This window comes from Spinacia oleracea, chromosome 3, assembly GCF_020520425.1.
Source record: "Spinacia oleracea cultivar Varoflay chromosome 3, BTI_SOV_V1, whole genome shotgun sequence".
Lineage (NCBI taxonomy): Eukaryota > Viridiplantae > Streptophyta > Magnoliopsida > Caryophyllales > Amaranthaceae > Spinacia > Spinacia oleracea.
Genome location: NC_079489.1, coordinates 111,194,479 through 111,219,754, shown reverse-complemented (window position 1 = coordinate 111,219,754; position 25,276 = coordinate 111,194,479). Strand labels below are relative to the sequence as shown.

At 35.6% G+C, this 25,276-nt stretch overlaps 1 protein-coding gene across 1 annotated transcript; it reads right to left on the bottom strand.

The window, feature by feature from the left end:
• Nucleotides 1-1,605: 1,605 nt before the first annotated feature.
• Nucleotides 1,606-20,500, bottom strand: LOC110790419 (callose synthase 5). Its single transcript, XM_056840673.1, has 42 exons — nt 20,298-20,500; nt 19,663-19,914; nt 19,457-19,557; nt 18,189-18,395; nt 17,982-18,092; nt 16,287-16,415; nt 16,033-16,125; nt 15,763-15,854; nt 15,511-15,637; nt 15,284-15,421; nt 15,128-15,204; nt 14,957-15,035; nt 14,758-14,883; nt 14,543-14,657; nt 12,913-13,247; nt 11,804-11,856; nt 11,647-11,707; nt 11,478-11,559; nt 11,350-11,399; nt 11,139-11,225; nt 10,586-10,708; nt 10,402-10,493; nt 10,232-10,319; nt 9,983-10,143; nt 9,072-9,195; nt 8,889-8,983; nt 8,674-8,779; nt 8,439-8,590; nt 8,070-8,179; nt 7,836-7,961; nt 7,634-7,702; nt 7,072-7,261; nt 6,866-6,980; nt 6,661-6,780; nt 6,473-6,588; nt 6,297-6,380; nt 5,474-5,586; nt 5,065-5,294; nt 3,279-4,076; nt 3,109-3,159; nt 2,834-3,019; nt 1,606-2,368 (listed from the first exon to the last, which is right to left on the bottom strand). Exons 2-42 carry the CDS (start codon nt 19,847-19,849, stop codon nt 2,138-2,140), a joined length of 5,730 nt encoding a protein of 1,909 aa, XP_056696651.1. The 5' UTR covers nt 19,850-19,914; nt 20,298-20,500; the 3' UTR covers nt 1,606-2,137.
• Nucleotides 20,501-25,276: the final 4,776 nt, after the last annotated feature.

The following is a 25,276-nucleotide window of genomic DNA, read 5'->3' as shown; positions in this document are numbered from 1 at the left end:
GTAAATAATACATATATAAATTGTGTATATTCAGTTTGAGGAAGTGTTATGTTCATTTATAAAATTATTATGATGTTAATTGTGCTTGATTTATATGATAACAGTTCAACATGTTAAAATTCATTTTAAGCATGTAAATTTATAAGCTGTTGAATGTTCGATCAAGTATAAGCACATTTTATATATATATATTTTTTAATTCACATTGATTATTCTTGTATATTATTATTTAAACATTTTGCATGCTCATCATTTTCAAATCAGTAAATGTTCATTTTTAAGTTAGTTGTGATCATCATATCAAATTACTTACTTTTTTCATTTTCAGCCTACAACAATGAGGAAATTGAAACTATGAAGGTCAAATATTGTGTTCAAATCACACTTCATAGACATATTCAGAAGTATGAGAACTCAAGACTACATCAAAAGCAAGATTCAAGATTGAAGATATAAAGATAAATAAGAGGATGATTTGTACCAGCATCTTGTAATTCAATTACAATTTTACATAAGCAATGGCTAAAATGTTCATTTTTTGGTAAAATATGTTGTTTGACATGATTTCATTGCACCTTATATGTAAATACTAGATTAGATCCCGTGCACGCACGGATTTTGATAATCTTTTACACAAAATATTTAATTGATATCTCCCAAACTACTGCATAGTTATAACATTTTTAACATACTCGTTTAAATTTATTCATCTAATATGCATATTTAAAATGCTATAATGGTAATTTGACCAAAATATTGAGTGATATATGTTCCATTATTAATATAGCAATTTGACTAAAATATTATCAATTTAGAATAAATATTATTACGTCGTATCTATTATTACCATAATTTATAAATTAAGTTTTGTTTCCATACATAAATAGTTTATAAAAAAGGTAGAGAATAAATATAAAATCAAACAGATAAACTTTTTTTGGGAAAGTAGTTTTTGGCGGGAAAAAATCTCACCAGGAATTGACACGTGTCATTCCTGGTGTCTCTTTTAGTATATAGTAATAGATAATGCTCAATGTAATAACATAGTAATACATTAACTATGTTCATTTGAAAATTAGTAAATACTCATTTCACAATCAATAATATTCATTTCTAAATTAGTTGAACAAATGAGGATTTCCAAATAATTAGATAAATGTTCATCTTTGAAAGAGTAAATAAATGTTCATTTCCAAATAAATAAACGTTCATTTCTAAATAGTCAATGTTCATTTCCAAAATAATAAATGTTCATTTCCAAGTAAATAAATAAATGTTCATTTCCAAAATAGTAAATGTTCATTTTTATACCAGTATATTTATGTTAATTTTAAACAACACAAAACGACGTCGTTTTGGATGGGGTACAGCCAGCTCTGGCTGTACACGGGTACATCCAAAAGTTTACGAGCTCTTCTATCTATCCAGTTCTTTACATCTTCCACGCCTATTTTCTTTTTCTTCTCAATTGTTTTTGTGTAAAAAAAAATCAAACGATCAAAAACTTCAGAGTTTTTTATTTTGTTTCTCCTTTCTCTATTAAAGGAATTCATCCAGCTAATACCCTATAGAATGAGACACAATAATGGCATCTCTAAAATACAGTTATTCTTATAAATCAAAAAATAAAGGAATACGAAATCGGTTATTCTGAAAATATCTTTACAAAGTTTACTTCTGTTATACAATACTATCTGGCTATGATTATGAAGACTGCCACTAAGAAAAAGCACATAAAAGAAACTTGAATTTGAAATCCATCCTATAAATGCCTGAGAGGTTAAGTGTGTATTGCCTTGCCCCAACAACAAAGGCTAAAAGAGTGATGAAACCTTACTCAAAATTCAATCTCGTATTGTTTGTTGTATATACAGGGGCCGAAAAAGAGCATGTTTCACTGTCTGATGGACAAAAATAAAGAACACACTGCTGCTGGTAATTCGCTCTTCAAGCAAGTTTGAGGGGTTAAAAAATTGCGGCTTAATTAAGACAACCAGAATGTGGAGCCTCTGGCCGAGATATTGATGCTGACTTGTATCCAGTCTGCATCCCCCAATGTCTTCCTTTATGCTGGAAGAACCCTTTTTTTTTTTTGCTGAATTCGAAGAGCAGAATACCGCTTACACACATGAGTGTTTTACTTCTGCTTCTTCCCACCAGCCAAAATACGTTGAATCTGCAGCCCTCTACTGAAAGCTTGGTTGAACAGTAGCCTGGTCTGGAATTCAGAGATGAATGGGAACCAAGCTAGCATTGCCACTGGGGTGAAAATTAGAATCCCCATTATGTACTCATAGCCTCTCGCCAAAGCTTTCACTGAACTCCACATTCCCATGCCTTTCACCACGGGCCTACATGCTATTGCTATCTGTTCATTTATTTCCAGGAATAATTTGTCAATAAACATTAGTGACTAGTATAATAACAATTTAAACTGATAAGAGGTAAAAAACATAAGTGGACAAACTCATTACAAGGAAAAAAATATCAAGGAAAAAGATATCGAACAAGAAATGCAAAACTAGGTTTCAGATTTGATACATGATATGTGGTTGACAAATTCAAATGAATATGCAGTAAGAAAATTCAAAAATGATCACTTGATGAAAGGAAATTTTTTGTTGTTGTTGGAAATTTTGCATGCGATGTTGAGGCGTAGCATAAGAGCAAGTGAAAGCAAACAGAACTATGCATGACTTGAAAAATTCTCGCATAAGGATATACTTCCCAAATTTAAGTGCATGCAGTGTCCAAACAGAAGAGGCACAAAAAGAAAATGAATATAAATGAATCACGGATAAATAGAAAGTAGAGAAAGTGAGGGATGGCGTACTGATAAAAGAGCCCATCCAGTTGGCATGAAGGCCAGTAAGCTAACGAATATGTCTCCAACTGTCAGATTTAAGAATAAAAAGAAGACAGCCAGCGCGACTATAAAGCCAATGAAAAGGAATAGTTTCAGAAGTCTGAACATCAGCTGGTAATCTGCACTGAACCTCTTTTTACCCATGGATACAATCTGCAGTCATAGTACACCAATAATTATATCCACATGTACACTGTCATAAACAACTTCAGACATCAAAGGTTTAGATTATAAAGTTTTACCTTTAGAATGATAACCACAGCAACAATGACAAGCCAAGACAGGCCATAAACCTAAAATTAACAACAACAAAAATCATATTAAAAATTTTCTGGAAGACAGTCAGATACTTGGAAAGCAGGTAAGAGTTGGGTAAGGAAAGTGTAAACCATAACAGATGTTTCTCACTCACCATGATGCTTGTGTCTTCATTGGCTACATGCAAATGATATACTACTCCATACTGATACAAAAAGAACCGGAGAGAAAGAACTATCTCCCAGAATCGTCCTGTAAATCCGGTGGATAGCAAGTGCTCCTGCTCTTCACCCCACCATGACTCCCAACTCTTGGTTGCTGGCACACCAATACCCCCATGACTACTTATCCATTTTGTCCAATCATCCCAGTCATCCACAATCTTCTGCCACTCGAATCCAGAAGGGTTGAATATAAAGGGAGCAAACAGCCAAGAGATAACCAAAAACCACATAGAGCCTGTCACAAGTATAAAAGCTGTGGAACCATACACCGCTGACCCGTACACATGATACGTTATAAGCAGCATCATGAGCTCTAGTCCTTTGGTGAAATGGCTTCTCGAATACATTCTATAGTTTTCAGCAAATTTCTCGTGGCGGACAACGAAACCACGTCCAGTGGCTCTGTACTTGGCTCCACCATGCAAGATGGTACGTCCATAATAGTGAACTTTTGTCCCAAGAGAGAACGTGAAGAAAACAGCTGCTAGCTGCAACTGCATGATGATCATCTCACCCAATGCAGTTCTGAATCCCCTCTCCAGTCCAATCTCCATGATCATAGGCAAAGCCATTAGAAGTCCTAGTTGGACTACAGACTCCGAAGCCATGGCTGCCTTCAAAGCATTCTCTCCCTTGGCTCTAGCAAACTTAATTATTGACTGCTCCAAACCACTTAAAGATAAATAGAGTCTTCCATACAGATAGGCATACGCTGTAAGGACAACCAGCTGCATATTCACAATAAATCATCAAATATGTATTAGCAACATTAATGATATCTTAGGATAACACTTATGGAAGGAAGGTGAAGTGAGGGGAAGGAAAGAGAAGGGAGGGGAGGGCAGGAGTGTGGTTCCATTGTCCTTCCAAATCTTCCAATAGTGGAATATTTGGTTGATTAAAAGGGGATGGAAGGTGGATCCCTCTTCCCCACTCCATATCCAAATAAAAGAACATTAGATATCTTATTTTTCCTCCCGCCCCTTCCTCCACATTTCCAAGCACACTTTACATGAAACACAACAGCAATTTATTCTTTTTAAGAAACCACAGAACACCCAACATACAGGAAGAAAATAAAGAGACTGTACCTTTTTCTGCAAAAGCATGGGAAATTAAAGCTTAAAACTGGAAAAAAAATCACATAAACGGCCAGAAACAGACACCATCTGCTTTACTGTAAATCACGATGAGCAGGCGATGCGAACAGCAGCTGTAATAGGCGGCTCATATTTGCTAATTATTGGGGGGGGGGGGGGGGATTACCCAAATCTCAATTTCTATCTACAGATTGACCTGATATTCACCATTCTCAAACTTTTACTTGATGAACTTCCACCGGTTTTTTCTTTTATTCTTACAGCAAGAGTACATAAGGGCATCATGTAGCATTTCCGGTAGGTTCCAAAATTCAAAAAACTACTAATATTAGCATACTTTCACATGGTTGATTTACTAATATAAGATTTTGCAGTCCATAAATTATTTAGTAGTTAGTACTGCTCCTGAGTTTTCATGTTTCTCTTATTTTTCAATGAGGCCATTTACTTTTTGTTTCAATTAGATCCATGTACATGTCAGTAAATTTCTACATGCTCATCATATATTGTGTAATCAGTGGTAGCTTCAGAAAACTCATATCATATAAGCATAGTTGATCGCACAACAGAAGAACTTAAGCCCAATTTTTTTAGTAGATCGTGCAAAGGTGCATACCATGGAACTGACATAGAAGCCAACTGTCGTGAAGTAACACGAGAGCATGCGGAAAAAATCAAAACGATGGCCTAACCGATACACATCCCGACTCAGCGTCTGCTCCCCGTTACCACAGGCTACTTTTGCTTCAAAAAGTGAGATTTGGTTTAGCCCAACATCTCGTCCCTTGCCTACTTGGATATACTCGTGATGAGTAACATTTCCACGCCTTAAAGTTGAGTTGAATCCTACAAGATGAGATGCATATGAGATACATGGGGTGAGATCAAATAAAAGGGTGCTGGATTTGGCAGCTACTTTAGGACAATTGCGCACAAACTCACATGATTTGGAACATAAGAAAACAAGACTATTTGCTAGACGAGGTGACGAGAAAGAGGGACAAGGGAAGAGCAAAGGACCATACCAGCAAAGATGTCCTCACTCAAATTGATTCCACGAGAAGCCTTGCTTATTCCACCACGGGTAATGTGAAAGATCCTATCAAAGACATCTGGGTGACCATAGTGAAAGCGGACCCTGGAATTGTTGCAGAAAGTTGGTCTCAAAACAAAAATAGGGGAAAGTTGAAAACACAGTTGCAGGCACAAAAAAAAAAGTAAATAAAGATATTCTGAAAATAAAGAATTCATAAATTTGTACGGATCTTAATACTGTCAAGTAGTGCAACTGACTCTGACATTCTGACTTCAGTAGGATGGAAAGGAATTCCATACTCTGTTGCAATTTCTGAATGATGCAGGTGTAACATGACGTGATATTAACATCTAGGTTTCTGCCATGAACTACATGTATCATTAATGGCCGAAATCAAGGAAGAAGAAGATGAATGATTAATAAACAAATTACAGAAATTGAAAATGATATTCAAGCTTTCGAGAGGCTTGATTCTTTCCCAGTTAACACTACAAAAGTGAAACATAACACTAGTCAATGTTCAACGTAAATTCTCTCCTCTAATATGCTCTATAAATAGAGCTTTTCCTCTAACAAACTGCCGATCTTATTCTTCAAGCTACTAACAAGTTAACTATAATTCTACTACCTTAAGTGCCCCTTCCCCTAAATACTGATGCTTAGAAGTTTCTTGTATATTGTGAATTTGTGATACTAACATCATAAAGAACTAAAGATCAAACACAGAAACATGTTAAATATTTTGTGCATCTCCTGTAACTCCTTGTTATTTCATAAAATAAACTTATAGGCCTTGAGGCAAAGATGTATACTTCAATGGTCTTGCAAGAACTCTTTGTCCAATGGTTACAAAGCTCGTCTCCTGATTTGACATAAACCAAGCCAAGGAAGAAACACTGCAAGAAAGACATGATGATACCTCTGTCATGAAACAAAATGTCACAGAAAGATTGCAGCACAGAAACTCTTCTTAAGAATAATCTTTTACCTTCCAGTGAAGATATGCTCTCGAACACCTAGAATTGTAGGTGGACGCACTCCATGATCTTCATTAAATTCTTCAAGGAGATTACGCATTTTCAGAGCTTCTTCCAAGTAATTATCCTGGGATAAGAAAATTGCATTTACTTAATAGTCCATATCTTCAAAACATGCAATAAAGATGTTGGAGTTTACCTGGTTCATATCTATGGCCTGCAAGGCTTCTCCCCTAGTGAAAATTATGGCATGGTTTTGGTTTTCAGGTTTCCCTTCCCCTATCTTTGCTGGGCCAGGCAACTTTATACGGTATATTTCCTGTAGAAATAATTTCAACAAGCGTCAATAGACCATGGGACCCTAAGAAATCTAAATAATGATCTAAAGAAAGGGGTGTGCTTACCTGGTCAAGATTGTCGACAGCTTTGACCAGTACGGAGTAATATACCTTTTGAGACTTTTGACTGCCTTCTCTTTCTTCAACTTCATCCACATATGCTACACGCAGGGATGGATGACTGTGGAAAAATGAGATACAAATGCATGATACTGAAGTGCTAAACTTAGATTATGCATACAAAATTAAAATTGCATCTACGTACAACTTACTTAGCCATCAAATTTAAAATGTCTGTTGCACGGCGATCTCCACTCCGCTTCTGATTACCATAGTTCTGACATGTTGCAACATATGTGAATTTCATATCAGCAAGAGCTTCTAATTGGGCATAAAGGGATCTCTGACTCCTCTTCCCCTCCTCCATTGGAATTGTGACGGCCTTATAGCCTTCCAGGATCTCTGTCCATGAAAAACAAGATTCAAACTTAAACAAATTTTTGGACCAACAGATGACTACATTACCAATTAGCAAACTGAAATTGAAAATTGATTTCAGGTCAAATTTCCAATTTTGAATTTTCCTTCAAAAAAGTATTTCCAATTCTCCATTCTCTGTTCTGGATATATAAAAACTCTCCAAAAGCAGGTTGCAATCCACACCAAACATCATGGATTTACTTTATCTTGAAATTTTCTTTTCTTAGAATCTCCAGCTCTCAAAGAAAAGATAGATCGTGAAAACTAACAAATAGCTGTTAATACTCCTAAAAACAGCATGCTCCCACAAGGCCACAACTAAAACACTAGCAATAAAAAAAAGAGTTATCCTACCCTCTTCATCAGCCATGTCGAGAAATGCCTGAAGTTTTAAAGCCCTTCGATAGTACATCATCCCTCTAACTGCATACAACAGATTAATACAGCAGATATCATATGTATACGCGAGAGAGAGGAGAGATATTCAAATGTGAGAAGTAATTATTTCTGGATATAAATACGAAAAAGATAGTATCATATAAGAAGTATGACATACCTGTTCTGCAGAGAGTCTGTCCTCTCAGTGAAACCCAATAGCGAAGGTGTAAAATATTCTCCTCATTTTCCCAGACCTCAGCCTCTTTCTTGCAATTAATTCTCTCCATAAAATTGTTCCATTCATCTAACAAAATATACATAATTGCATAATCAGAAACCCCAGTCTTCTGCCACAAATAGGAAAGTAGTTCTATATATAAACTTTTATTCACAGTTTGTTAGTATCACGAACCTGGAAAGATCTTCTGCAAGTAGTATATAACAGATATACCATCTTCGTTTTCCATTTCAAGGTCATTTCTGGAGTATACTGTCTCCTCGCTGTAGTAAGGAGTAAGGACACTGCAAGTTTCGAGCGGGGACAAACAACAACAGACAGTCAGTTGAGAATAATTTAACAGTCAATGGAGGTTAAAATATTTCTTGTCTGAAATTTTGCATTATGTAGTGGCTGGTATGCAACCAACACAAATAATTTGATAAATGGGAGCTAATTAAGCTTAGATAAAGACACCTCTACGTTTAAGAGTATCTCAAGGTATTAGATAAGCCTATAAAGCTTCCCATGTAATTATAAATCTTATAATAATAAAAGGCATACCTAAATGAAAGCATCTTCCGAACTCTAGGAGCCGGCGGCATATCCATGAAAAGTGAGTTTGTAAAAAATGCAATCCTTCTTCGTGCTTCAAGGTTCGTTGGCACATCAGTGGCAGACTCCTTGACCGTCAAAAGCAGATACAGGCGTCGTATCTGGAAATATAAAATTAATCAGGATGTCGAATAATTTTGTGACAAATGAACGTTATGGCGCATTTGGAAGCATTTTTTCATACCTGTTCTTCCCACTGCGGCGTAACTTTAGGTGGAAATACTATATTTTCAAAAAGTCGATTTCCATCCTTTCCACTACTACTACTATTCCCAAGTTCAGATAACTCACTGAAAGCACAATGACACTTGATTAGTTATAAGGCAAAAAGCTAATATATTGATCTGATGATCCTCACCAAAACAAAATCAGATATTGAGAATTAAAACAGGTCAATACCGAATTTCGTTCACCATCATGTCACGAGTAACAACTTCTAGCATGTCCAGCAGTAGTAATACCACACTGTCCCGTTTGGAAGAATCTCCATCTCTCTTGAACATAGGAGACAATAATGAACTTCAGTAGAAAATATCAAATGGAATTATATATCCATGTCAATAAGCTACTATTATTACTAACCAGATATCCCACAAGCTCCACAAACTTCTTGCAAAGGGTGGGTAAAGCGCTCATTCTGAAATTTGTAAGAAGTGAACTCCTCGAAATGTTTGTCTCAACCTCTCTTATAATGACAGAAATTATCCTGTCAAACAGTTCTCTCAGTAAGCATAAGATGTATCCACATTGCACAATTGATACTCTAGGTTGTTTCTTATGAAGACCACATTAGTAAGGTATGCAAGTATATCAGATTATCGTATCCATTTTCCATCATAGGAAGAACTGCAGAGGACCTTTGGTTGGGGAAAAAATAACGGAAAACTTAAATGGAGAACAATATTGAAGTTGACAGTTCTTAAAAGAGAAAAAGGCTAGATAAGCAGAATAGACACTTAGACAGATGAGCAAAAGGAAAAATGATTGATGATATCAACTTTTGATAAATATAAGAAGCATTAAGGGTATCTGAATGACTGTTTGCAATACTATTCCTACTATACTCCCTTGATTCCAATTGTTTCTACAACATTGTACTCCATAATTCCAATTGAACGTTCCACTTAGGTTTCTGCACGCAAATCAAGAAGACTAGTAGTGGTGTGCATCAACATGCTAAGAGTGAATTAGTGAATTACAAAATGGAAGTGCTTAGAGAAAGGGGGGGTATAGTAAGAAAGTGTAGGAATTGTGAGAGAAAAGGGCTGATGTGATAAAGAGAGTAGTAATAGAACTGAGGCCTACCCAACTTCACATGACACAGTGGTAGTTCTTTTCCCATTTGGATAACAAGAAGATGGATGTGGGACAGAACGAAATGGTCAAGTGGAGAATTAAATTGGGGCGGTCGGAGAAATAGTCAATTGTCAAAGTCTGGCCTTAAATTAGCAAAAAAGTAAACAAGCCATTTCTGTGTTAAATTCAGCATTTACTTCTTTTCAGCTTCTCCAGCAACCAGAATGTTCAAAACTTGCTTAAAGGATTCATAGCATTCAATCACAGCACATTTCATATATTCATCAGCAGAAATTCGCTTCCAGAGGTCAGAGTCCTTTGGCCGAAATTGAACAGCCATATCCAATGCTATTGGGATCTGCAAAACGAGGAAAATTCAGTAGTGAATAAAGATTTTAGTTCCTAACTTCCAACCAAGATTTTTGGATATTCCATACTACACTTGCCTTGCTTGCAAGCAAAAAAGGCGGCCATTGAATTATTTTCAAACTAGGATCTGAAGAATAAGGAACGAGCAGCAGATCCATCTCCCTGAACAATGATAATATCTAATTCAGTAACATGCCAAGAAGGATGAAGAAGACAAAAATAGGGAGAGGTTCAGGAGCCTTTCCTGTCATTAACAAGGTCTTCTTCCCGGAAAGAACAGATAATCTCATTCCAGAGTTGAGCAAATCTGGCTGCTTCGCTCCTCTTGCTTGCATTAGCCTATAGGCAAAGGAAATGACAAATTTTACGGATGTCATCATTTGTGCTCCAAAGCAACCCTTGGAAATAAAAATAGAGAAAAGAATAGCAACCTCAGCGAACCGCTTTGATAAGGAAAAACCTCGTTTTCGAGACTTGTCCGAAGGCACCAGACAGTCATTGAAAGCACCAGGCAGTGCTTGGAATCTTGTCCGCAGCATGCTAAGAGTTCTTATCTGTTGTAACAACAATAATCACATTTTTAACTGACAAAGATCTGACGAATAAATCAGCTATACATTGTCCTAAAGGAAATTAGCAACAATATTAAACACGGTGGGGAATATGGATTTGGATGTTTCAAGAAAGGGAGAAATTAGTGCATCACAGCAGTAAGTCAAGGTTTATTTTCAGAGAATTTTAATCAAAATATAGGGGATAAGTAGCAGAGAGGAACAGCGATGAGAGAGAAAAAAAGAATCATTCAAGCTGCTTACTAGAAATCTGTAAAAGGAATGAAGAAACTAAAGATCTGCGACTATTTTGAGTACCTAACAAATTATTTTCTCAAAATGTCACGCAGCTTACAAGAAAACACTCACTCCACCCCCCTCCTCTAACCCCACCCCCCAGCAGAAAAAAGGGGGTGATGTTCACAAAAATTACCTCTCCAAGACGGTCAAATGCTCCTATGAAACCACCATAAATTGTGGTATATATAGCGTACCAAATTTGAGTATCCATAAAATAAACCTGAAATTTTACACAATGGGCAAGGCATTTGTAGAATAATAGCATATAAAACTGAAAACATAGAAATGCAAAAATGAAATATTGTTAGCAGAGGGCCAGAGGCACCAAGTAAACTGTAGAATACCATGATAACTGGAGCCCAAAGTGAGGCAACTGCACCATAATTGTTTTTAGCTGTATTAACAAGAAAGCGTCAGCAAAAGATCACAAACGTGGATTTTCATAAAAGGCACACAAAAGATGGATGGATACCGTGGGGAAAAAGTTCATGCCATAGAAATTCAACTTTATTGATGTCCATTATGTCTTTTGTCGGCTTCACCAAGGGTTTTATCTGTTGAAAAGATACAATGATAAATGGAGTGGCAGTCCGTTTCCTCCAAGTTTGAAAAGATGTAGTATTACAGAATAAAAAACATACCATTATGAAATAGCTGAATGCAATCTTTGTAGCCAGTAGTAGTAGCCAAAATACCGTATACCTGTCGCAAAATTGTTGTTAATAGTACTACAAGATAAAATAAAAGGAAGAATTTCAAAAGTAATGGAACTCTAAGAGTTATATATCTCACACTCACTTTATGAGAGAAAATTGGCTTTCGTGCATTCCTCTTCCTACATAAATTCTAGGCTGCAAAAAAGCAAAAGGTTTAACTCGACATGACATAGTTTCTTCAAACCATCCGTGGAAAATAAAAAGGAGAACATGCAATTTAATCCAATAAGGCCCTGAAATTTATGAGATATAGGTAAGTGGCAAAAGTATAAAGTCAGATAGCAAGAGGTGATCTAATATTTCTTACTGCATATTTCTTCCCTTTTTAATACGATATATGTGATCTAAGTACAAGAGAAAGCAACACCTCCTAATAGCATTAACATTGACTAGCTTTTGATCTGCTCAAGTCTTGAATCACTTAAGAAGACATACTAAATGATTTATCAACAAACTAAAGATGTTCACGTCTTGAATCATGCATAGATCATAAAAATAAATGACTAGCATGTATATCTCTTATAAGTAGTAGAAATATGTATCTAAAGACACATATGAACACAACACTAACAGAACAGTTAAAAGCTGACATCAATAGAAAGATAAGAAGGCCAAAATTTGTGATACACAAGTACACAGAAGCTTACAGAAGGAATAACTCAAATGAGTTTCAATATAGAGTTCATAAAGGTGTGCATCTTTTCGGGAGAGGAAAAAAAAACACTTAAATAAGTGCAAAGCACCCAAACCACGTAAATACAGAAGAAAATTTTTTAAATAAAATTGTGTGCTCTTGCAAAACATGGAACAAAGGTATCACAGCACGATGGGATTAAACCATTCTTCACTCTTTTACATGACTCATTCTGCAATGCCGATATGGGAGGAAAGATATGCTAGTCTACTCTCCAGGTATGGAGGATGAAAATTTTATCCGATTCGAACATCCTCTCTGCTAGTCTAAAATACTCAGAAGTATGGCTGTGTCGATTTGCATTTCCCCATATCTTGGCATTGCTGGAATCCATACTGAGTTTTTATTGTCAGAAGTATGGCTCTGGAATCCCTTTTCAATAGCTTGATAGTTCATCGGTTTAGCATTTCTAAAGAAATAACATCTGATGCCAGTTCAAATGCACCAAACAAAAGTTCCAGTATTTTTAAGAGTAAGAAGTAAAGCAATTGAAGTACCTGTGACCACCACATTAGAAACCTTATGATGAGCCAATCAGAGTTTTCGATAAAACGTCGAAGCATTGGAAAAAGGAAGAGTGCTGCAGACAGTATGTTAGGAAGACAATATAACACCACTGCCATGATATACAGAGCAGGAACACCCTTCAATTTCCCTAGAAATGATAGGACGTCTCGAATTTGTTGAGGTGCCACATTGAAGGAATGCACATAAAAGAGGGAAAGAGCTACTGCCCATGCAAGACTAACAACTATCTTCAGGACACTCCTCATCACATCCATGAACATCCACCTACGCTTCATTGGAAAGTTGATAACAAGGTCTAGAACACCTAGAACCAATAGAACAACAAAGTAAAAAAGAAGCTGATAACCAGATCCAAGCACCTATTTTACATATTACAGCAATCATAGAACAATTTTTTACAGACCACAAAATATTATTATATTTTCCAAGAAACTGCATGCAATATGTTTTTGGAAACATTGGGCCAGATTGCGAACGTTGATCGAGCAAATGAAAAGAGTTTTACTTCATCATGCAAGACTAACACCACAGGAGCCGTAAGTTTCAGTCCGCAGAAAATTTCTTGGGAGAAGGTTTAGGAAATTGATTTGGAATAATGAATTTTGGACAACTTTCCAGTGAATCTAAGTTTAACTGACAGATAACTAATTATTCTTTTGCAAAAAAATAAAGGTTTACAGAGAACATGTCATTACAATCTTTCTGTTTCATTTATGTTGTTAAATGAACTCCCAAAAGACACAGCAGACAATAAAGTATGATTATCCTCGCATGATTAATCTTTGAGAGCATAAATGAACATGCCAACAAATTGGATCTTTGAGACACGAGTAGACAAGTCTATTGTCATTGTCACGTTGTGGATATTACGTAATTCGTATCTGGAAGATGCAGTATGTACATTATGTTATCTTAAAGCTTTTATTTCTAAAACAATATTACACTGCCTAGATTTGTTTAATATGTTGTTAACCGACAGACTAATTTTCATACTCATTCCATATTTGGAACCATTTTGATGTATGTACGGAATAGCAAACTTAGGTAAAATTGTAGAAAAGTAAAACTGTGAAACTACTACTTTTTACTTGTTACTCACAAGTTTGATATGGGAAAAAATGAAAAGTATGTCATTAACACGACTTTCCATATTCAGTTCCTAAGAGAGAGCCAAAAAGTGGCAATATATACCGAGTAAATTGCCTCTTAAACTGTAGATAACAGAATGTACAAAAAGAACTAGAAGATTTCCCACAGTTCTGCATAAAAACATTTTTATATTTCCCTCAAAGCAAACAAACATAGTAAATGTAGAAATCAATAACTTTAGTTTCCTCATTAGCTGGGAGTGTTTTTTTTTTGTGAAGGGAGCTGGGAGTGTTTTTAGTTTACTTTCACAAATCTTATCGCCCACAGCTGGGTGAAATACTCTGCTACGGGAAAAAATATATATAAGTGGGGAAGATAACCAATCTAGAGGGTCTGTTTTACTTCATATCCTTGAACGTTCCGCGTATAACAAATACTCCTTAAAATCAACAAAAAAAACATGCAAATGACTGTCTAATGCAACGTAGAGACCATCTGAGAGAGACATACTCTGAAGCAAGCGAAGAAAAGCTGCAGTGATGAAAATACTTGAAACTGGATATAAGACATCTTTCTTAAAAATAGATAATAGTGGGGCTTCACTCCACGCGATGATCACCATTGCCTGCAGCACGATTTATTAAGTTGTGTTACCTACCCATATTTAGGTTTAGAAGCAGTGTACAACGACTTTGTAGAAGTTCAATTTTAATGCAGATAAATACCTGTAACGTCAGTATATAGAATGTCCACAGACGATCAAAACTTCGAAAGATATGCCAGAATGTTCTAGTTTCTATGAAATTTGATTTTCCTGTGCCCTTAGAGGTGTCCTGGAAGACCTTTCTACCCTGAAAAGCGTCAGACATGTGATGAGGGTCAGCTTTGATCACGAGCCAACATGATAGTGACACTACAGGTTACCTTGACAGTTTCACGCGTTGATTTGAAAAATTCTCCATCATCACGCATTGGCCAACCCAATGAGAAACAATCTGATGACCTGGGTATTAAAGAAGAAAACTGAATGTCAAAAATGTGAAAATTTAGTGCTAACGCTGAAATTGAGGTGTACTCCGTAATATTATTACTGACCAGAAATACTCGTTCAGGTCATCATAGTTGCACCAAGCAGAGTAAGGTGCCTTCCCATTTTTGCTCTTCTGGGCTTCCTGGGATATCATTACAAGCACTTAAATATGGAAATATGCTACAGCAGTAAAATGATTGTACATTATAGATATCAGTTACCTTGTCAATAACTCTGTAGAGAGGTGTGATAACTTTTCGAAGGAAAGACTCGTCATCCCCACCATAGGAGGGCTTTATATTCTCTCCCGTCACAATGCTGACATTTCCAGCCAGCAATCCGTGGAGTTCATATGCCATCTAAACATCAGAATAATCATGTGTTAATCTTCTTCAACATTCCTAATTCATAAGATAGACGGTGTTAATTGATGGGAAACAATGCTTACATTGTGAAAAATATAGCATAGGCATTCTGGCATGAAGCGCACATTTGCTGCTTCGCCCCAGATAAGAAGATATAAGCCCATATAAAGAATTTTCCTCTGCTGAACTTCATGTGAACCTTGAGGTAGCCTATAGTTGCAGAATATAAAATAAAAGAATCAGGTATTTCCTCAGCCAGGAGCACATAATAGAAATTCTCCTTAGAAAAGTTTTGGCACTTGGTATATGAGGAATGGGAAATTTTATGTATCAACCTTAAGCTGAACTTTCGACCCATAAATTTGCACCATGTTTTATAATTTTTGAAGAGCTTGTTCATTACAGCATCCACAGCTCGGTCATCGAGCTACAAAGACAGTGATTTCACAAAGTAAAATAATGTGAGAGATATACTGGAGATCTTTCACTCATTTCACTATGGTACAACTTCAAAGCAACAGCACCAACAATGCAGGCAAAAGCAACAGTACAAAATTATAAATTATATTTTGAGATGGAAGGATGATGAAAAAAGGGACACTAACCTTGTTCATAGGCTCGGGCTTTGGATTTAGCCTTATGTGAACATTTGCTAGTAGTATTATCAAATTCTCTCGCTGATTTCGAACATTGTCTTTCTGCATAAACCAAACAGACAAACTTCCAAAATCACTTTACCACCATGATTCATTTCCAGATTCACACGGGAATAAACCACTGTTAAAGGGAAAGGGGGAAGGGGGGGGGGGGGGGGGGGAGGGGGGTAGACACAGCCAGTGTACACAATAAGAGAATGTGCCTGAAATCCAAACATAGCCTTCAACCAATCGAAAAGATCCAAGTCATTGGTTCTCTGCCGGTGCTGCTCGGACGCAGGTGGCCAGGGTAAGCCACGAGTGTTCCACAATGCAGAGATGGCAGCCTTAACCTGGTAAAAAGGGAAAGAAATAGAATAAAACATCAGACAGAAAACAGACAGAGCAACAGACAGCTAGATTACTCCCAAAAGATGGGTTTTGATTTATAGAAAATAAGAAAATCGGGTTATGAGATGCGAAATACAACTTACAATTACATTGACAGTATAAGTCAGTGCTAGTTAAGACTCCGAGAGTATATGAAACTTTTATAGTTTAGAACAAGCTATAAAAAAAATGTAGAATTCCTTGCGAATTACTTGTAAATGGAAACACAAGTCGTCCAGAAATATTGCATTCGATGTATTTCCTTGAACCCGTTCTCTTTTTTCTATTGGGTGGAGGGGGTGTTGGAGGTGGCTAGTTAATCATGCACGTCATAATTTGGAAACTCTTGGAAAAAAAGGAGGCTTTGGTATTATTTGAAGGAAGATATATGTGCTAAAGAGCATTTAAAGTCCACTACATTACAGGTAGCACAACTAAAACCATTTAAACTCATTATGTTCGGACTTTATCGTGACTGCATTAGAAGGAGAAAGTCATTAATCCATTAACATAGTTTTCAGTGTTTCTCATACAACTACATGTCTGAAATGAAGTCTACTGCTACAGGGAAGTATCATCTCTAAACTTGGCAAAAAGGGTCACAGAATCCAAAGAACGTTTCTTTATCTGGTAGACGGCCTGTAATAGAGGTAGAAAACCCAGAAGATTCTCGACCTAATGAATTTTTTTTCCCCAAAAGGAACGCATGATCTGTGACTCAATAGCAAAACATGAGCAACATCTCTTATTCAGCTGTGCTTTCCTGCTTTTGTCTAGAAAATTCCCTCTTTCTACTTGTATAATGAGCCAAAGATACCCATGGGTGGGATTTATGATAGACTTCAAAACCTAGCTTGATGACTTGAACAAAAACAAAGCTAAGTTGGAACTTGGAAGCTTGCAGCAATCATTCATTACAACTCGATGGTAAAGAGAAAAAGAGCTGAGAAAACATACATTTGTTCTAAGTAGTTACCGCCATGTCAAACCTGAGATTCGTTGTTTTATTAGTTGGATAACCGACCTACAAATACTCTAATAAACTTTGTACTTTAGAGAGTATATTACTCCATAGAAGATATCCGTTTCTCTCTATATGCTCTTATCTTCTCGATTATTAGTTCACACAAATTTCTTTAATCGAGTTATTCACTAAAAACTATAAAAAAAAATGAAATCGAAAACTACCATCTAGTTAAGTGAATGTAGCTACATTGATGATTCTTGATGAACTTCAGAACATGATAACGCTTACATGCTTCTCCACTCGAGGAACAGCAAACTCTCCCCTAAAATAAGATTTTTGGTAAGTAGCGTAGAACAGACTGTGGCACCATTGAAGGAACTCGGTAAGTGATCGAGGTGTCACTGAATAAAGTCCTCCGATTCCACTTTCCAGCAATCCCGTGGATATCCCAACGCGATTTAAGCAAATTTACAACATTGGTGATTGATGATCTTAACATAGGAAGATGGCATATCTACATAGTTGTAAATGTAATACTTGAGTAATTGGAAATTTGGTGTACCTCTTCAAGTTGAATGATGGCCTGCGAGGCCCCAGCAGCATCCAGTGGAAGTATATTATAGGGTGCGTATCTGTTTTGATTCTCTTCAACATCTCTCGCAGCAGCAATAATCTAAAGACAACCCAAAATACATTGAAATTAATTGACATTTAGCTCAGGCATTTCATCAAACAGAAAGTGAGCAACAAAAAGTTGAAAGAATCTAACCTCGGGAGCAACTTCTTCTCCTTTGACGGCGCAAAGAACTTCAAATAGGACTCCAGCAGTTTGATAAGCCTTCCCAAGCTGAGCTCTGTCTGCCTGCTCTCCTTGGTCAAGAGCTCGAATATACTGGGAGTAGTATTCCTGGTAATAACTCTCAATTTCACGGGCATCGGTCTTTTTAACACGACCGGGAAGACTTGCGTGATTATCCTGTGTCAAGAATAACCTCTCAGTTTCACGGGCATTCAAAGAGAAGGCTTTATAAAAGGCGCAAAATTAGAGGATCGCAACAGACACAACTCAGCACATATATTAGAGAGCCAGAGAGGTGCTATTCCTAATCACCCAAGATACTCATGAAGGAAGAAGAAAACTCCACTGTAAGGGGGATACAGTTTGCTGTTTCTGGGTTACACAAGACGAGGGCTAGTTTTTTCTATTTTTTCTTTTTCCGGTTTTATTTGTTCAATCACTCGATCAGGACAAGCCATTTATGATTGTTGAGGAACCTACATGAAATTCTCCACCAATTTTGTTCATTACAAAATTCCAAAATGAAAAACAGATTTATCCGGTGGTGTTTGGTTGTTAGAGGTTTGGTAGAAAATTAGAGGATTGAAGCAATTTAGAGGTTTGACCTTTCAAAACCTCTAATTGGAGTGTTTGGTTGTAATGGCCGATAGCACTCGTCAAACAAAAATGGCTAATAAACACAAAAATAAAACTCCACTTTTAAAAAACCCAAACTAATATTAATATTAAAAATATTATTCCACCTACTCCACAATATCAATTTCTCATTGCTCACTTGTTCCGGTCAATACGTCCTTTTAATCTTTCGACAAATAAAACACAGTTGTCGTTAACTACTTTTACTAACTTAGTAGTAGTAACTTAGTAAAATGGTGTACTACAGAGTACATTGTTTGTAGTTCTAAATGGTCGGTCTAATTAGTAAAAGGGTGTAATACCAATGACACTACAAAGTAATAACAATATGATTTTATTATTTCTCTTACGTCGTTAATTCATTAAGTTTTAATTTAGGTATAAACACTTAATTGGTTGCTAAATCCATAAGATATGATGTCAAGTTAATGATAATTTTTAATCACTGTACATTAAAAATATTAAGACTTCGTATAAATTTAGGAATTTTCAGTTTTTACCATTCTGGATATTCCAATAACATGGTAACTGCCTAATTTATAAACATTCAAAACAGAAACAGAACACAGCGCGCCAAAAAAAAGTGAGAGAAATTACAATACCCGCTCAAGACGGTGCAAAAGACCTGTCTTAAATTGCCTCACACCACGTCCAGTAGAGCTCGGATCCAATCTATGTGCTTTCTCAAATGCATAGAACCGACCTAATTTTCACATAACAATGTCACAAGCATTTACCAAATCACAAAATATATACAACAAAATCAAAAACAAAAACAAAAAAGGGAAGGAAAAATAAGTTGCCATACAGAGATAGGCAACGCGAGGGCGCTCCGGCTCGATTTCACTGGCGACGCGAAGAATAGGGACTATCGAAACGAGAGAAGACGGAGCGACCTCATGATCAAACACCTCCGTCGAAAAGTTCGTTATTGCTGTGTTCCTCGACGGCCTCCTCGACAGACCCTGCGGTCCAGGGTCTTGTGGTGCCGCCATTATTTCTCCCTTGTTCTGACTCTTCTGCTCCTTTGTCACGCGCGCCTCTGTTTCCGGTATTCAACCTTCAATACAAACAAAACTTAATCTCGCGGGAAAAAAAATCAATCAAATCAAAAAAACGCAAATCAAAAAATGTAAGAATGAAATTACTCGCTATAAACAAGATAATTTATCGGAATTCACCAAACATTTCAGAATTAGTCGGAAATTAAAGCGAATGGAATCAGATAATTATATTCTTCCAAGTGTGGTAATAATTCGTTCAATTTTTAACCTAATTACGCAGAATTCATAATGTGAAGATCCACAACTGGAATTTTCGTAATAGGCGATCAAAATGCAGCTAGAAAATGTGAGAATATTGACAAAATCAGAGGAAAAATTATTTGAGGTATCGGGAAATCAAGGATTCGCGGGAAGTTACGAGTGAAGGTAGAAAACTCACCGGAGAAGAAATAGGAATGGAAGAAAATAAGCGCGCGCAGTCTCTGAATTTAGGAATCATCCACCATGAAAGTTGATGATCAACAATGTTAAGCAAAACAGAGAGAGAAAGAGAATTCTGAAGATTTTAATAGAGGGAGGAGAGAAAAAGGAGAGAAAATGGTATGAAAATAGGAGGACGAACACAAATTCCGGATTATTATAGAGAGAGAAAGAGTGGAGCTAGCTGTGGAGGGAAGTCTGTTAGAAGTGAGAAGGGTGAAGGGTATATTTTCTGTTAGTTGTCCGAATTCTGGAAATCCCGCTTATTTCCACCATTTCTCTCTCACTTCTAGTCCAATATTAGTATGTAAACTCTCTCTCTTTTAAATTTTTTTGACTTCTAAAATTAGGACAAGACTCGTAGATACTTCAGCCCTGTTTAATTCACCTTATTTCAGAATCTTATTACTTATTTCAGATTTAATCAAATCAGATTAAATCGGAAAAAAATAAATTCAGATCAGATCAGAAAAAATAAGTTCAGCTCAGATTAGATTATTACTAGATTTTAGCCCGTGCGATGCACGAATTCTATTAAATTGTTTAGTTAAAATAAAGCGCTTATATATACCAACTATTATATTTTATATACTTCATATTAGTGTTTGATTTTGGATTGAATCTCATTTTAAATTTATTTTTTATTAAAGTGATTGATTTTGGATGAAATTGTACCTACGTAGTATTAGTAATTAATTAATAAAAATATTTATGTGGCCCTTAATTATTTATCTACGTGACACTCGAATTTTTTAATTCATAAATAATTTCAAAATCTTATTTTTGATTGGCCAGAAATCATTAGATTTCCTACGTGACACTATAATATTGCATTAGTGTTTGATTTAGGATTGAATTTTATTTTAGATTAGTGTTTGATTTTGCGTTGAATTTTATTTTAGATTTATTTTTTTAATGATTAGAGTGTTTGATTTTGGATGGAGATGATAATATTAGTAATTAATTAATTAAAATATTTACGTGGCACCTAAATAATTATCTACGTGGCATTCGATTTTTTTTAATTCAAAAATAAATTAGAATTCTTATTTTTTATTGGTCGAAATCAATAGTAATCCTACGTGGCACTCTAATATTTCAGCAAATATGCCTCCTTTATATATATAATATACGGAGTATTAGATTAGATTAGATTATATTATTTTTTATTTTGGATTTTCATTTTAGATATATTTTTGAATTATTAAAGTATTTGATTTTGGATGAAATTGTATATGCGTAATATTAATAATTAAATAATAAAAATATCTACGTGGCACCTAATTATTTGTTATGTGGAACTCGACTTTTGTAATTCAAAAATAATTTCAAAATATTATTTTCCATTGGCCAAAAGCATTAGATTTCCTACATGGCGCTCTAATATTGGATTAGTGTTTGATTTTAGATTGAATTTTATTTTAGATTAATGTTTGATTTTGGATGAATTTTATTTTAGATTTATTTTTTAATTATTAGAGTGTTTGATTTTGGATGGAGTTGTATATATTAGTAATTAATTAATTAAAATATCTACGCGGCATCTAATTAATTTTCTACGTGGCACTTGATTTTTTTAATTCAAAAATAAACTAGAAATCCCGAAACCAATAGTTATCCTAGGTGGCGCTCTAATATTTCAGCAAATAAAACTCCTATGTATACCAACTGCTATATTTTATATATTAGATTATATTAGTTTTTTATTTTGGATGGAATTTCATTTTAGATTTATTTTTTAATTATTACACTGTTTGATTTTGGATGAAATTGTATATGCATATTACTAATAATTAATTTATAAATATATACGTCCTACCTAATTATTTATCTACGTGGAACTCGACTTTTTTAATTCAAAAATAATTTCAAAATCTTATTTTTCATTGGCCGAAACCATTAGATTTCATACGTGGTGCTCTAATATTGGATTAGTGTTTGAGTTTGGATAGAATTTTATTTTAGATTGGTGTTTGATTTTGGATGAATGTTATTTTAGATTTATTTTTAAATTATTAGAGTGCTTTATTTTGGATGGAGTTGTATATATTAGTAATTAGTTAATTAAAATATCTACTTGACACCTAATTAATTATCTACATGGCACTCGATTTATTTAATTCAAAAATAAATTAGAAATCTTATTTTTCATTGGACGAAACCATTAGTAATCCTAGGTGGCTGTAACACCCTAATAATTTCTTGCTTTTATAAAACCATTTTCCAACATAAAATAAAGGAGTTACTAAAGTATTACCGCCACCGTGATAACGGTTAAGGCTAGTACCAGAATTACGCAGCGGAAATTAATGTCAACTAACTTTCAAACCAACATAAATAATAATTATTGAGGTCTCCTACAAGTTGGAACTGTAACGACCCAAAAACCAAAGTATTAAAATTCAACAAAACCCAAAACATGCATATAGTATAATTCAAAATAGTTTTAAAGTACGAAAGAATGCAACTCTCTCAATCATCCCAAGCCACATGATTTCAATCGTACTTCGATCTACCAACCTGCTATATTATTCTACTCCCCAACAATGCAAGTGCAAATGATGGATCATCATAGGGTCATTAAGGCAAAGGCCATGACCAAAAGACACAAAGCACGTAGTCAGCAAAAGCTGAGTACTTACAAGGCTAGAGTGAAATAAAACTATAAACATGCATCACTCGCTAAGTACTAATCAACATGCAAAAGCCATTTAGTAAACAACAAGTAAATGATGAATACAAGACTCGACTCTTGACTCAAAATTTAATTAGAATAAGCTTCGAACGTGCCAAAAGAATATTTCATAGAGGAAGGGTGTTGGGAGCCCACCAAACACCATAATAAATAATAAAATATCGGACCACGGGTGTCGGGCCATACCGACGGAATTCCAGCGCATAAATTAAATGAAACAACGTCTTGTACCATTAGTAGGAGAACGAGTTTTCCGGCAAGTCTCCCCCCATTGTTCATACTCAAGGTATATACGTTCCAAGAGTTTTGAAGCTTGTTCTGGTTGCACTTTACGTTTATTAATATTTTATTAATGGTGAACTCGAGACTCGAACACACATACATACATACATACATACAATTAATAAACGACAACCAAAATAATTCATTTTAATCCTTTAGGACTTGTGATCAATAAATCAAGACATATTGAAATTACTACCAAGTTCCTTCTCACAAAAGGTGAGATTCCACATCATGCCTGTTAAAATGAGGGTTGTGCCCTTGCACGACAATTCCTAATTCATTTCATACACAATATTCCCAACTGTACCCTACATGTGCGGTGGCTTACGTGAGCTAACCCTTCACATGTGGTAAAATAAATAGTACAACGTGGTACGAATAATTGGCTGAAAAGTATGCTAGACATCCCGTACAATAGCATAACAATAAATAATTCATCCCTTGCATGTGAATCAAACCATACATGCATAAATATTGAACAACACGATTGACAATGAAATCCATACTCACAATAGTCCCAACATGCTTGTTCAATCAATAAATCAATAATTCCAATAATAATAATTCACATGATTGTTCACCAAATCAAATATGAATCCACCAAGTTCACATAATATAATTCACATCAATAACAATCATGTAATGTCCCTTGACAAATAATGTGGTCGCCCTAGACTTGTACGTACCTTGAATACCTAAGCGTAGGGGCCACTTTGCAAAATGATCACTTACTTAGAAATCACCTCCTATCATCATAATAATGAAACTTTAGTGATCTCCATGTTCATTAAATTTTCAGCAACTTTGGGGCTTACTATTTACCGCCCCACATTACTCAAAACCGCCCTAATATTTTACTTATATAACCCTCTTTATTTACCCCTTTATTTTTAACATTTACCATTACCATTTCTTTTTTTACCGCTTCTTCCCACATCACTGCCGGAGCACCACCGCCGGACCACCGCTGCCGGAGCGCCGCCACCGGAGCACCACCGCCGCCGCCGGAGCACCACCTCCTGCCGGAGCACCACCGCCGGTGACTGCAGCCCGGAGCACCGCCGCCGGAACCCACTTCCAACACCACGCCGACCACCACAATGCGAAACAACTTTTACATGGCCGAGACTACCGGAGGAACTTCAAATTCACAAGAGGTATTTTTTTTTTCCGGAAAAAAATTTAATGGACTTATGCAATTCTAGCTCCGACCATGGTACAGACTTATGAGTTTTAAGTCTGTACCATGGTACAGACTTATGCAATTCTAGCTCCAACTATGGTACAGACTTATGCAATTCTAGCTCCAACCATGGACTGAGCTAAAACTTCATAAGTCTATACCATGGATGGAACTAGAAATTCATATGTCCGTTAAATTTTAAGTTTTTTATTTGTTGTTTAATTTGGTTAAATTTTTCTGAAAAAAACATTAGTGACTTATGCATTTTAAGTTTGTACCATGGTACAGACTTATGAATTTTAAGCTCGTACCATGGCAGGGGCTTACAATTCATAAGTCTACACCATGGTACAGACTTATGAATTTTAAGTTTGTACCATGGGACAGACTTATGTGTTTTAAGCTCATACCATGGCAGGAGCTTAAACTGCATAAGTCTACACCATGGTGTGAGGTTAAAATGCATAAGTCCCTACCATGGTTTGAGCTTAAACTGCATAAGTTTGTGTCATAAAAATAAAATTAGTATTTTTCTTATATATTGATTATAAAAATTACTTTGTTTAAATAATTTTTTTTATATAAAATGGGCAGGTTCCGTTGCTAGATTTTGGAAGCGATGGTATTAATTATAATCCAAAATTCGTAACTTCTGAAATATTTTCGAGTGATGATGCTGCTGTTGAGTGGGCTAGAAACATTGCTATTAGCAATGGTTTTAAGCTTGTGAAGTCCTCATGGAAACGAGGAGAATTGTACTTGAGATGTAACCGCG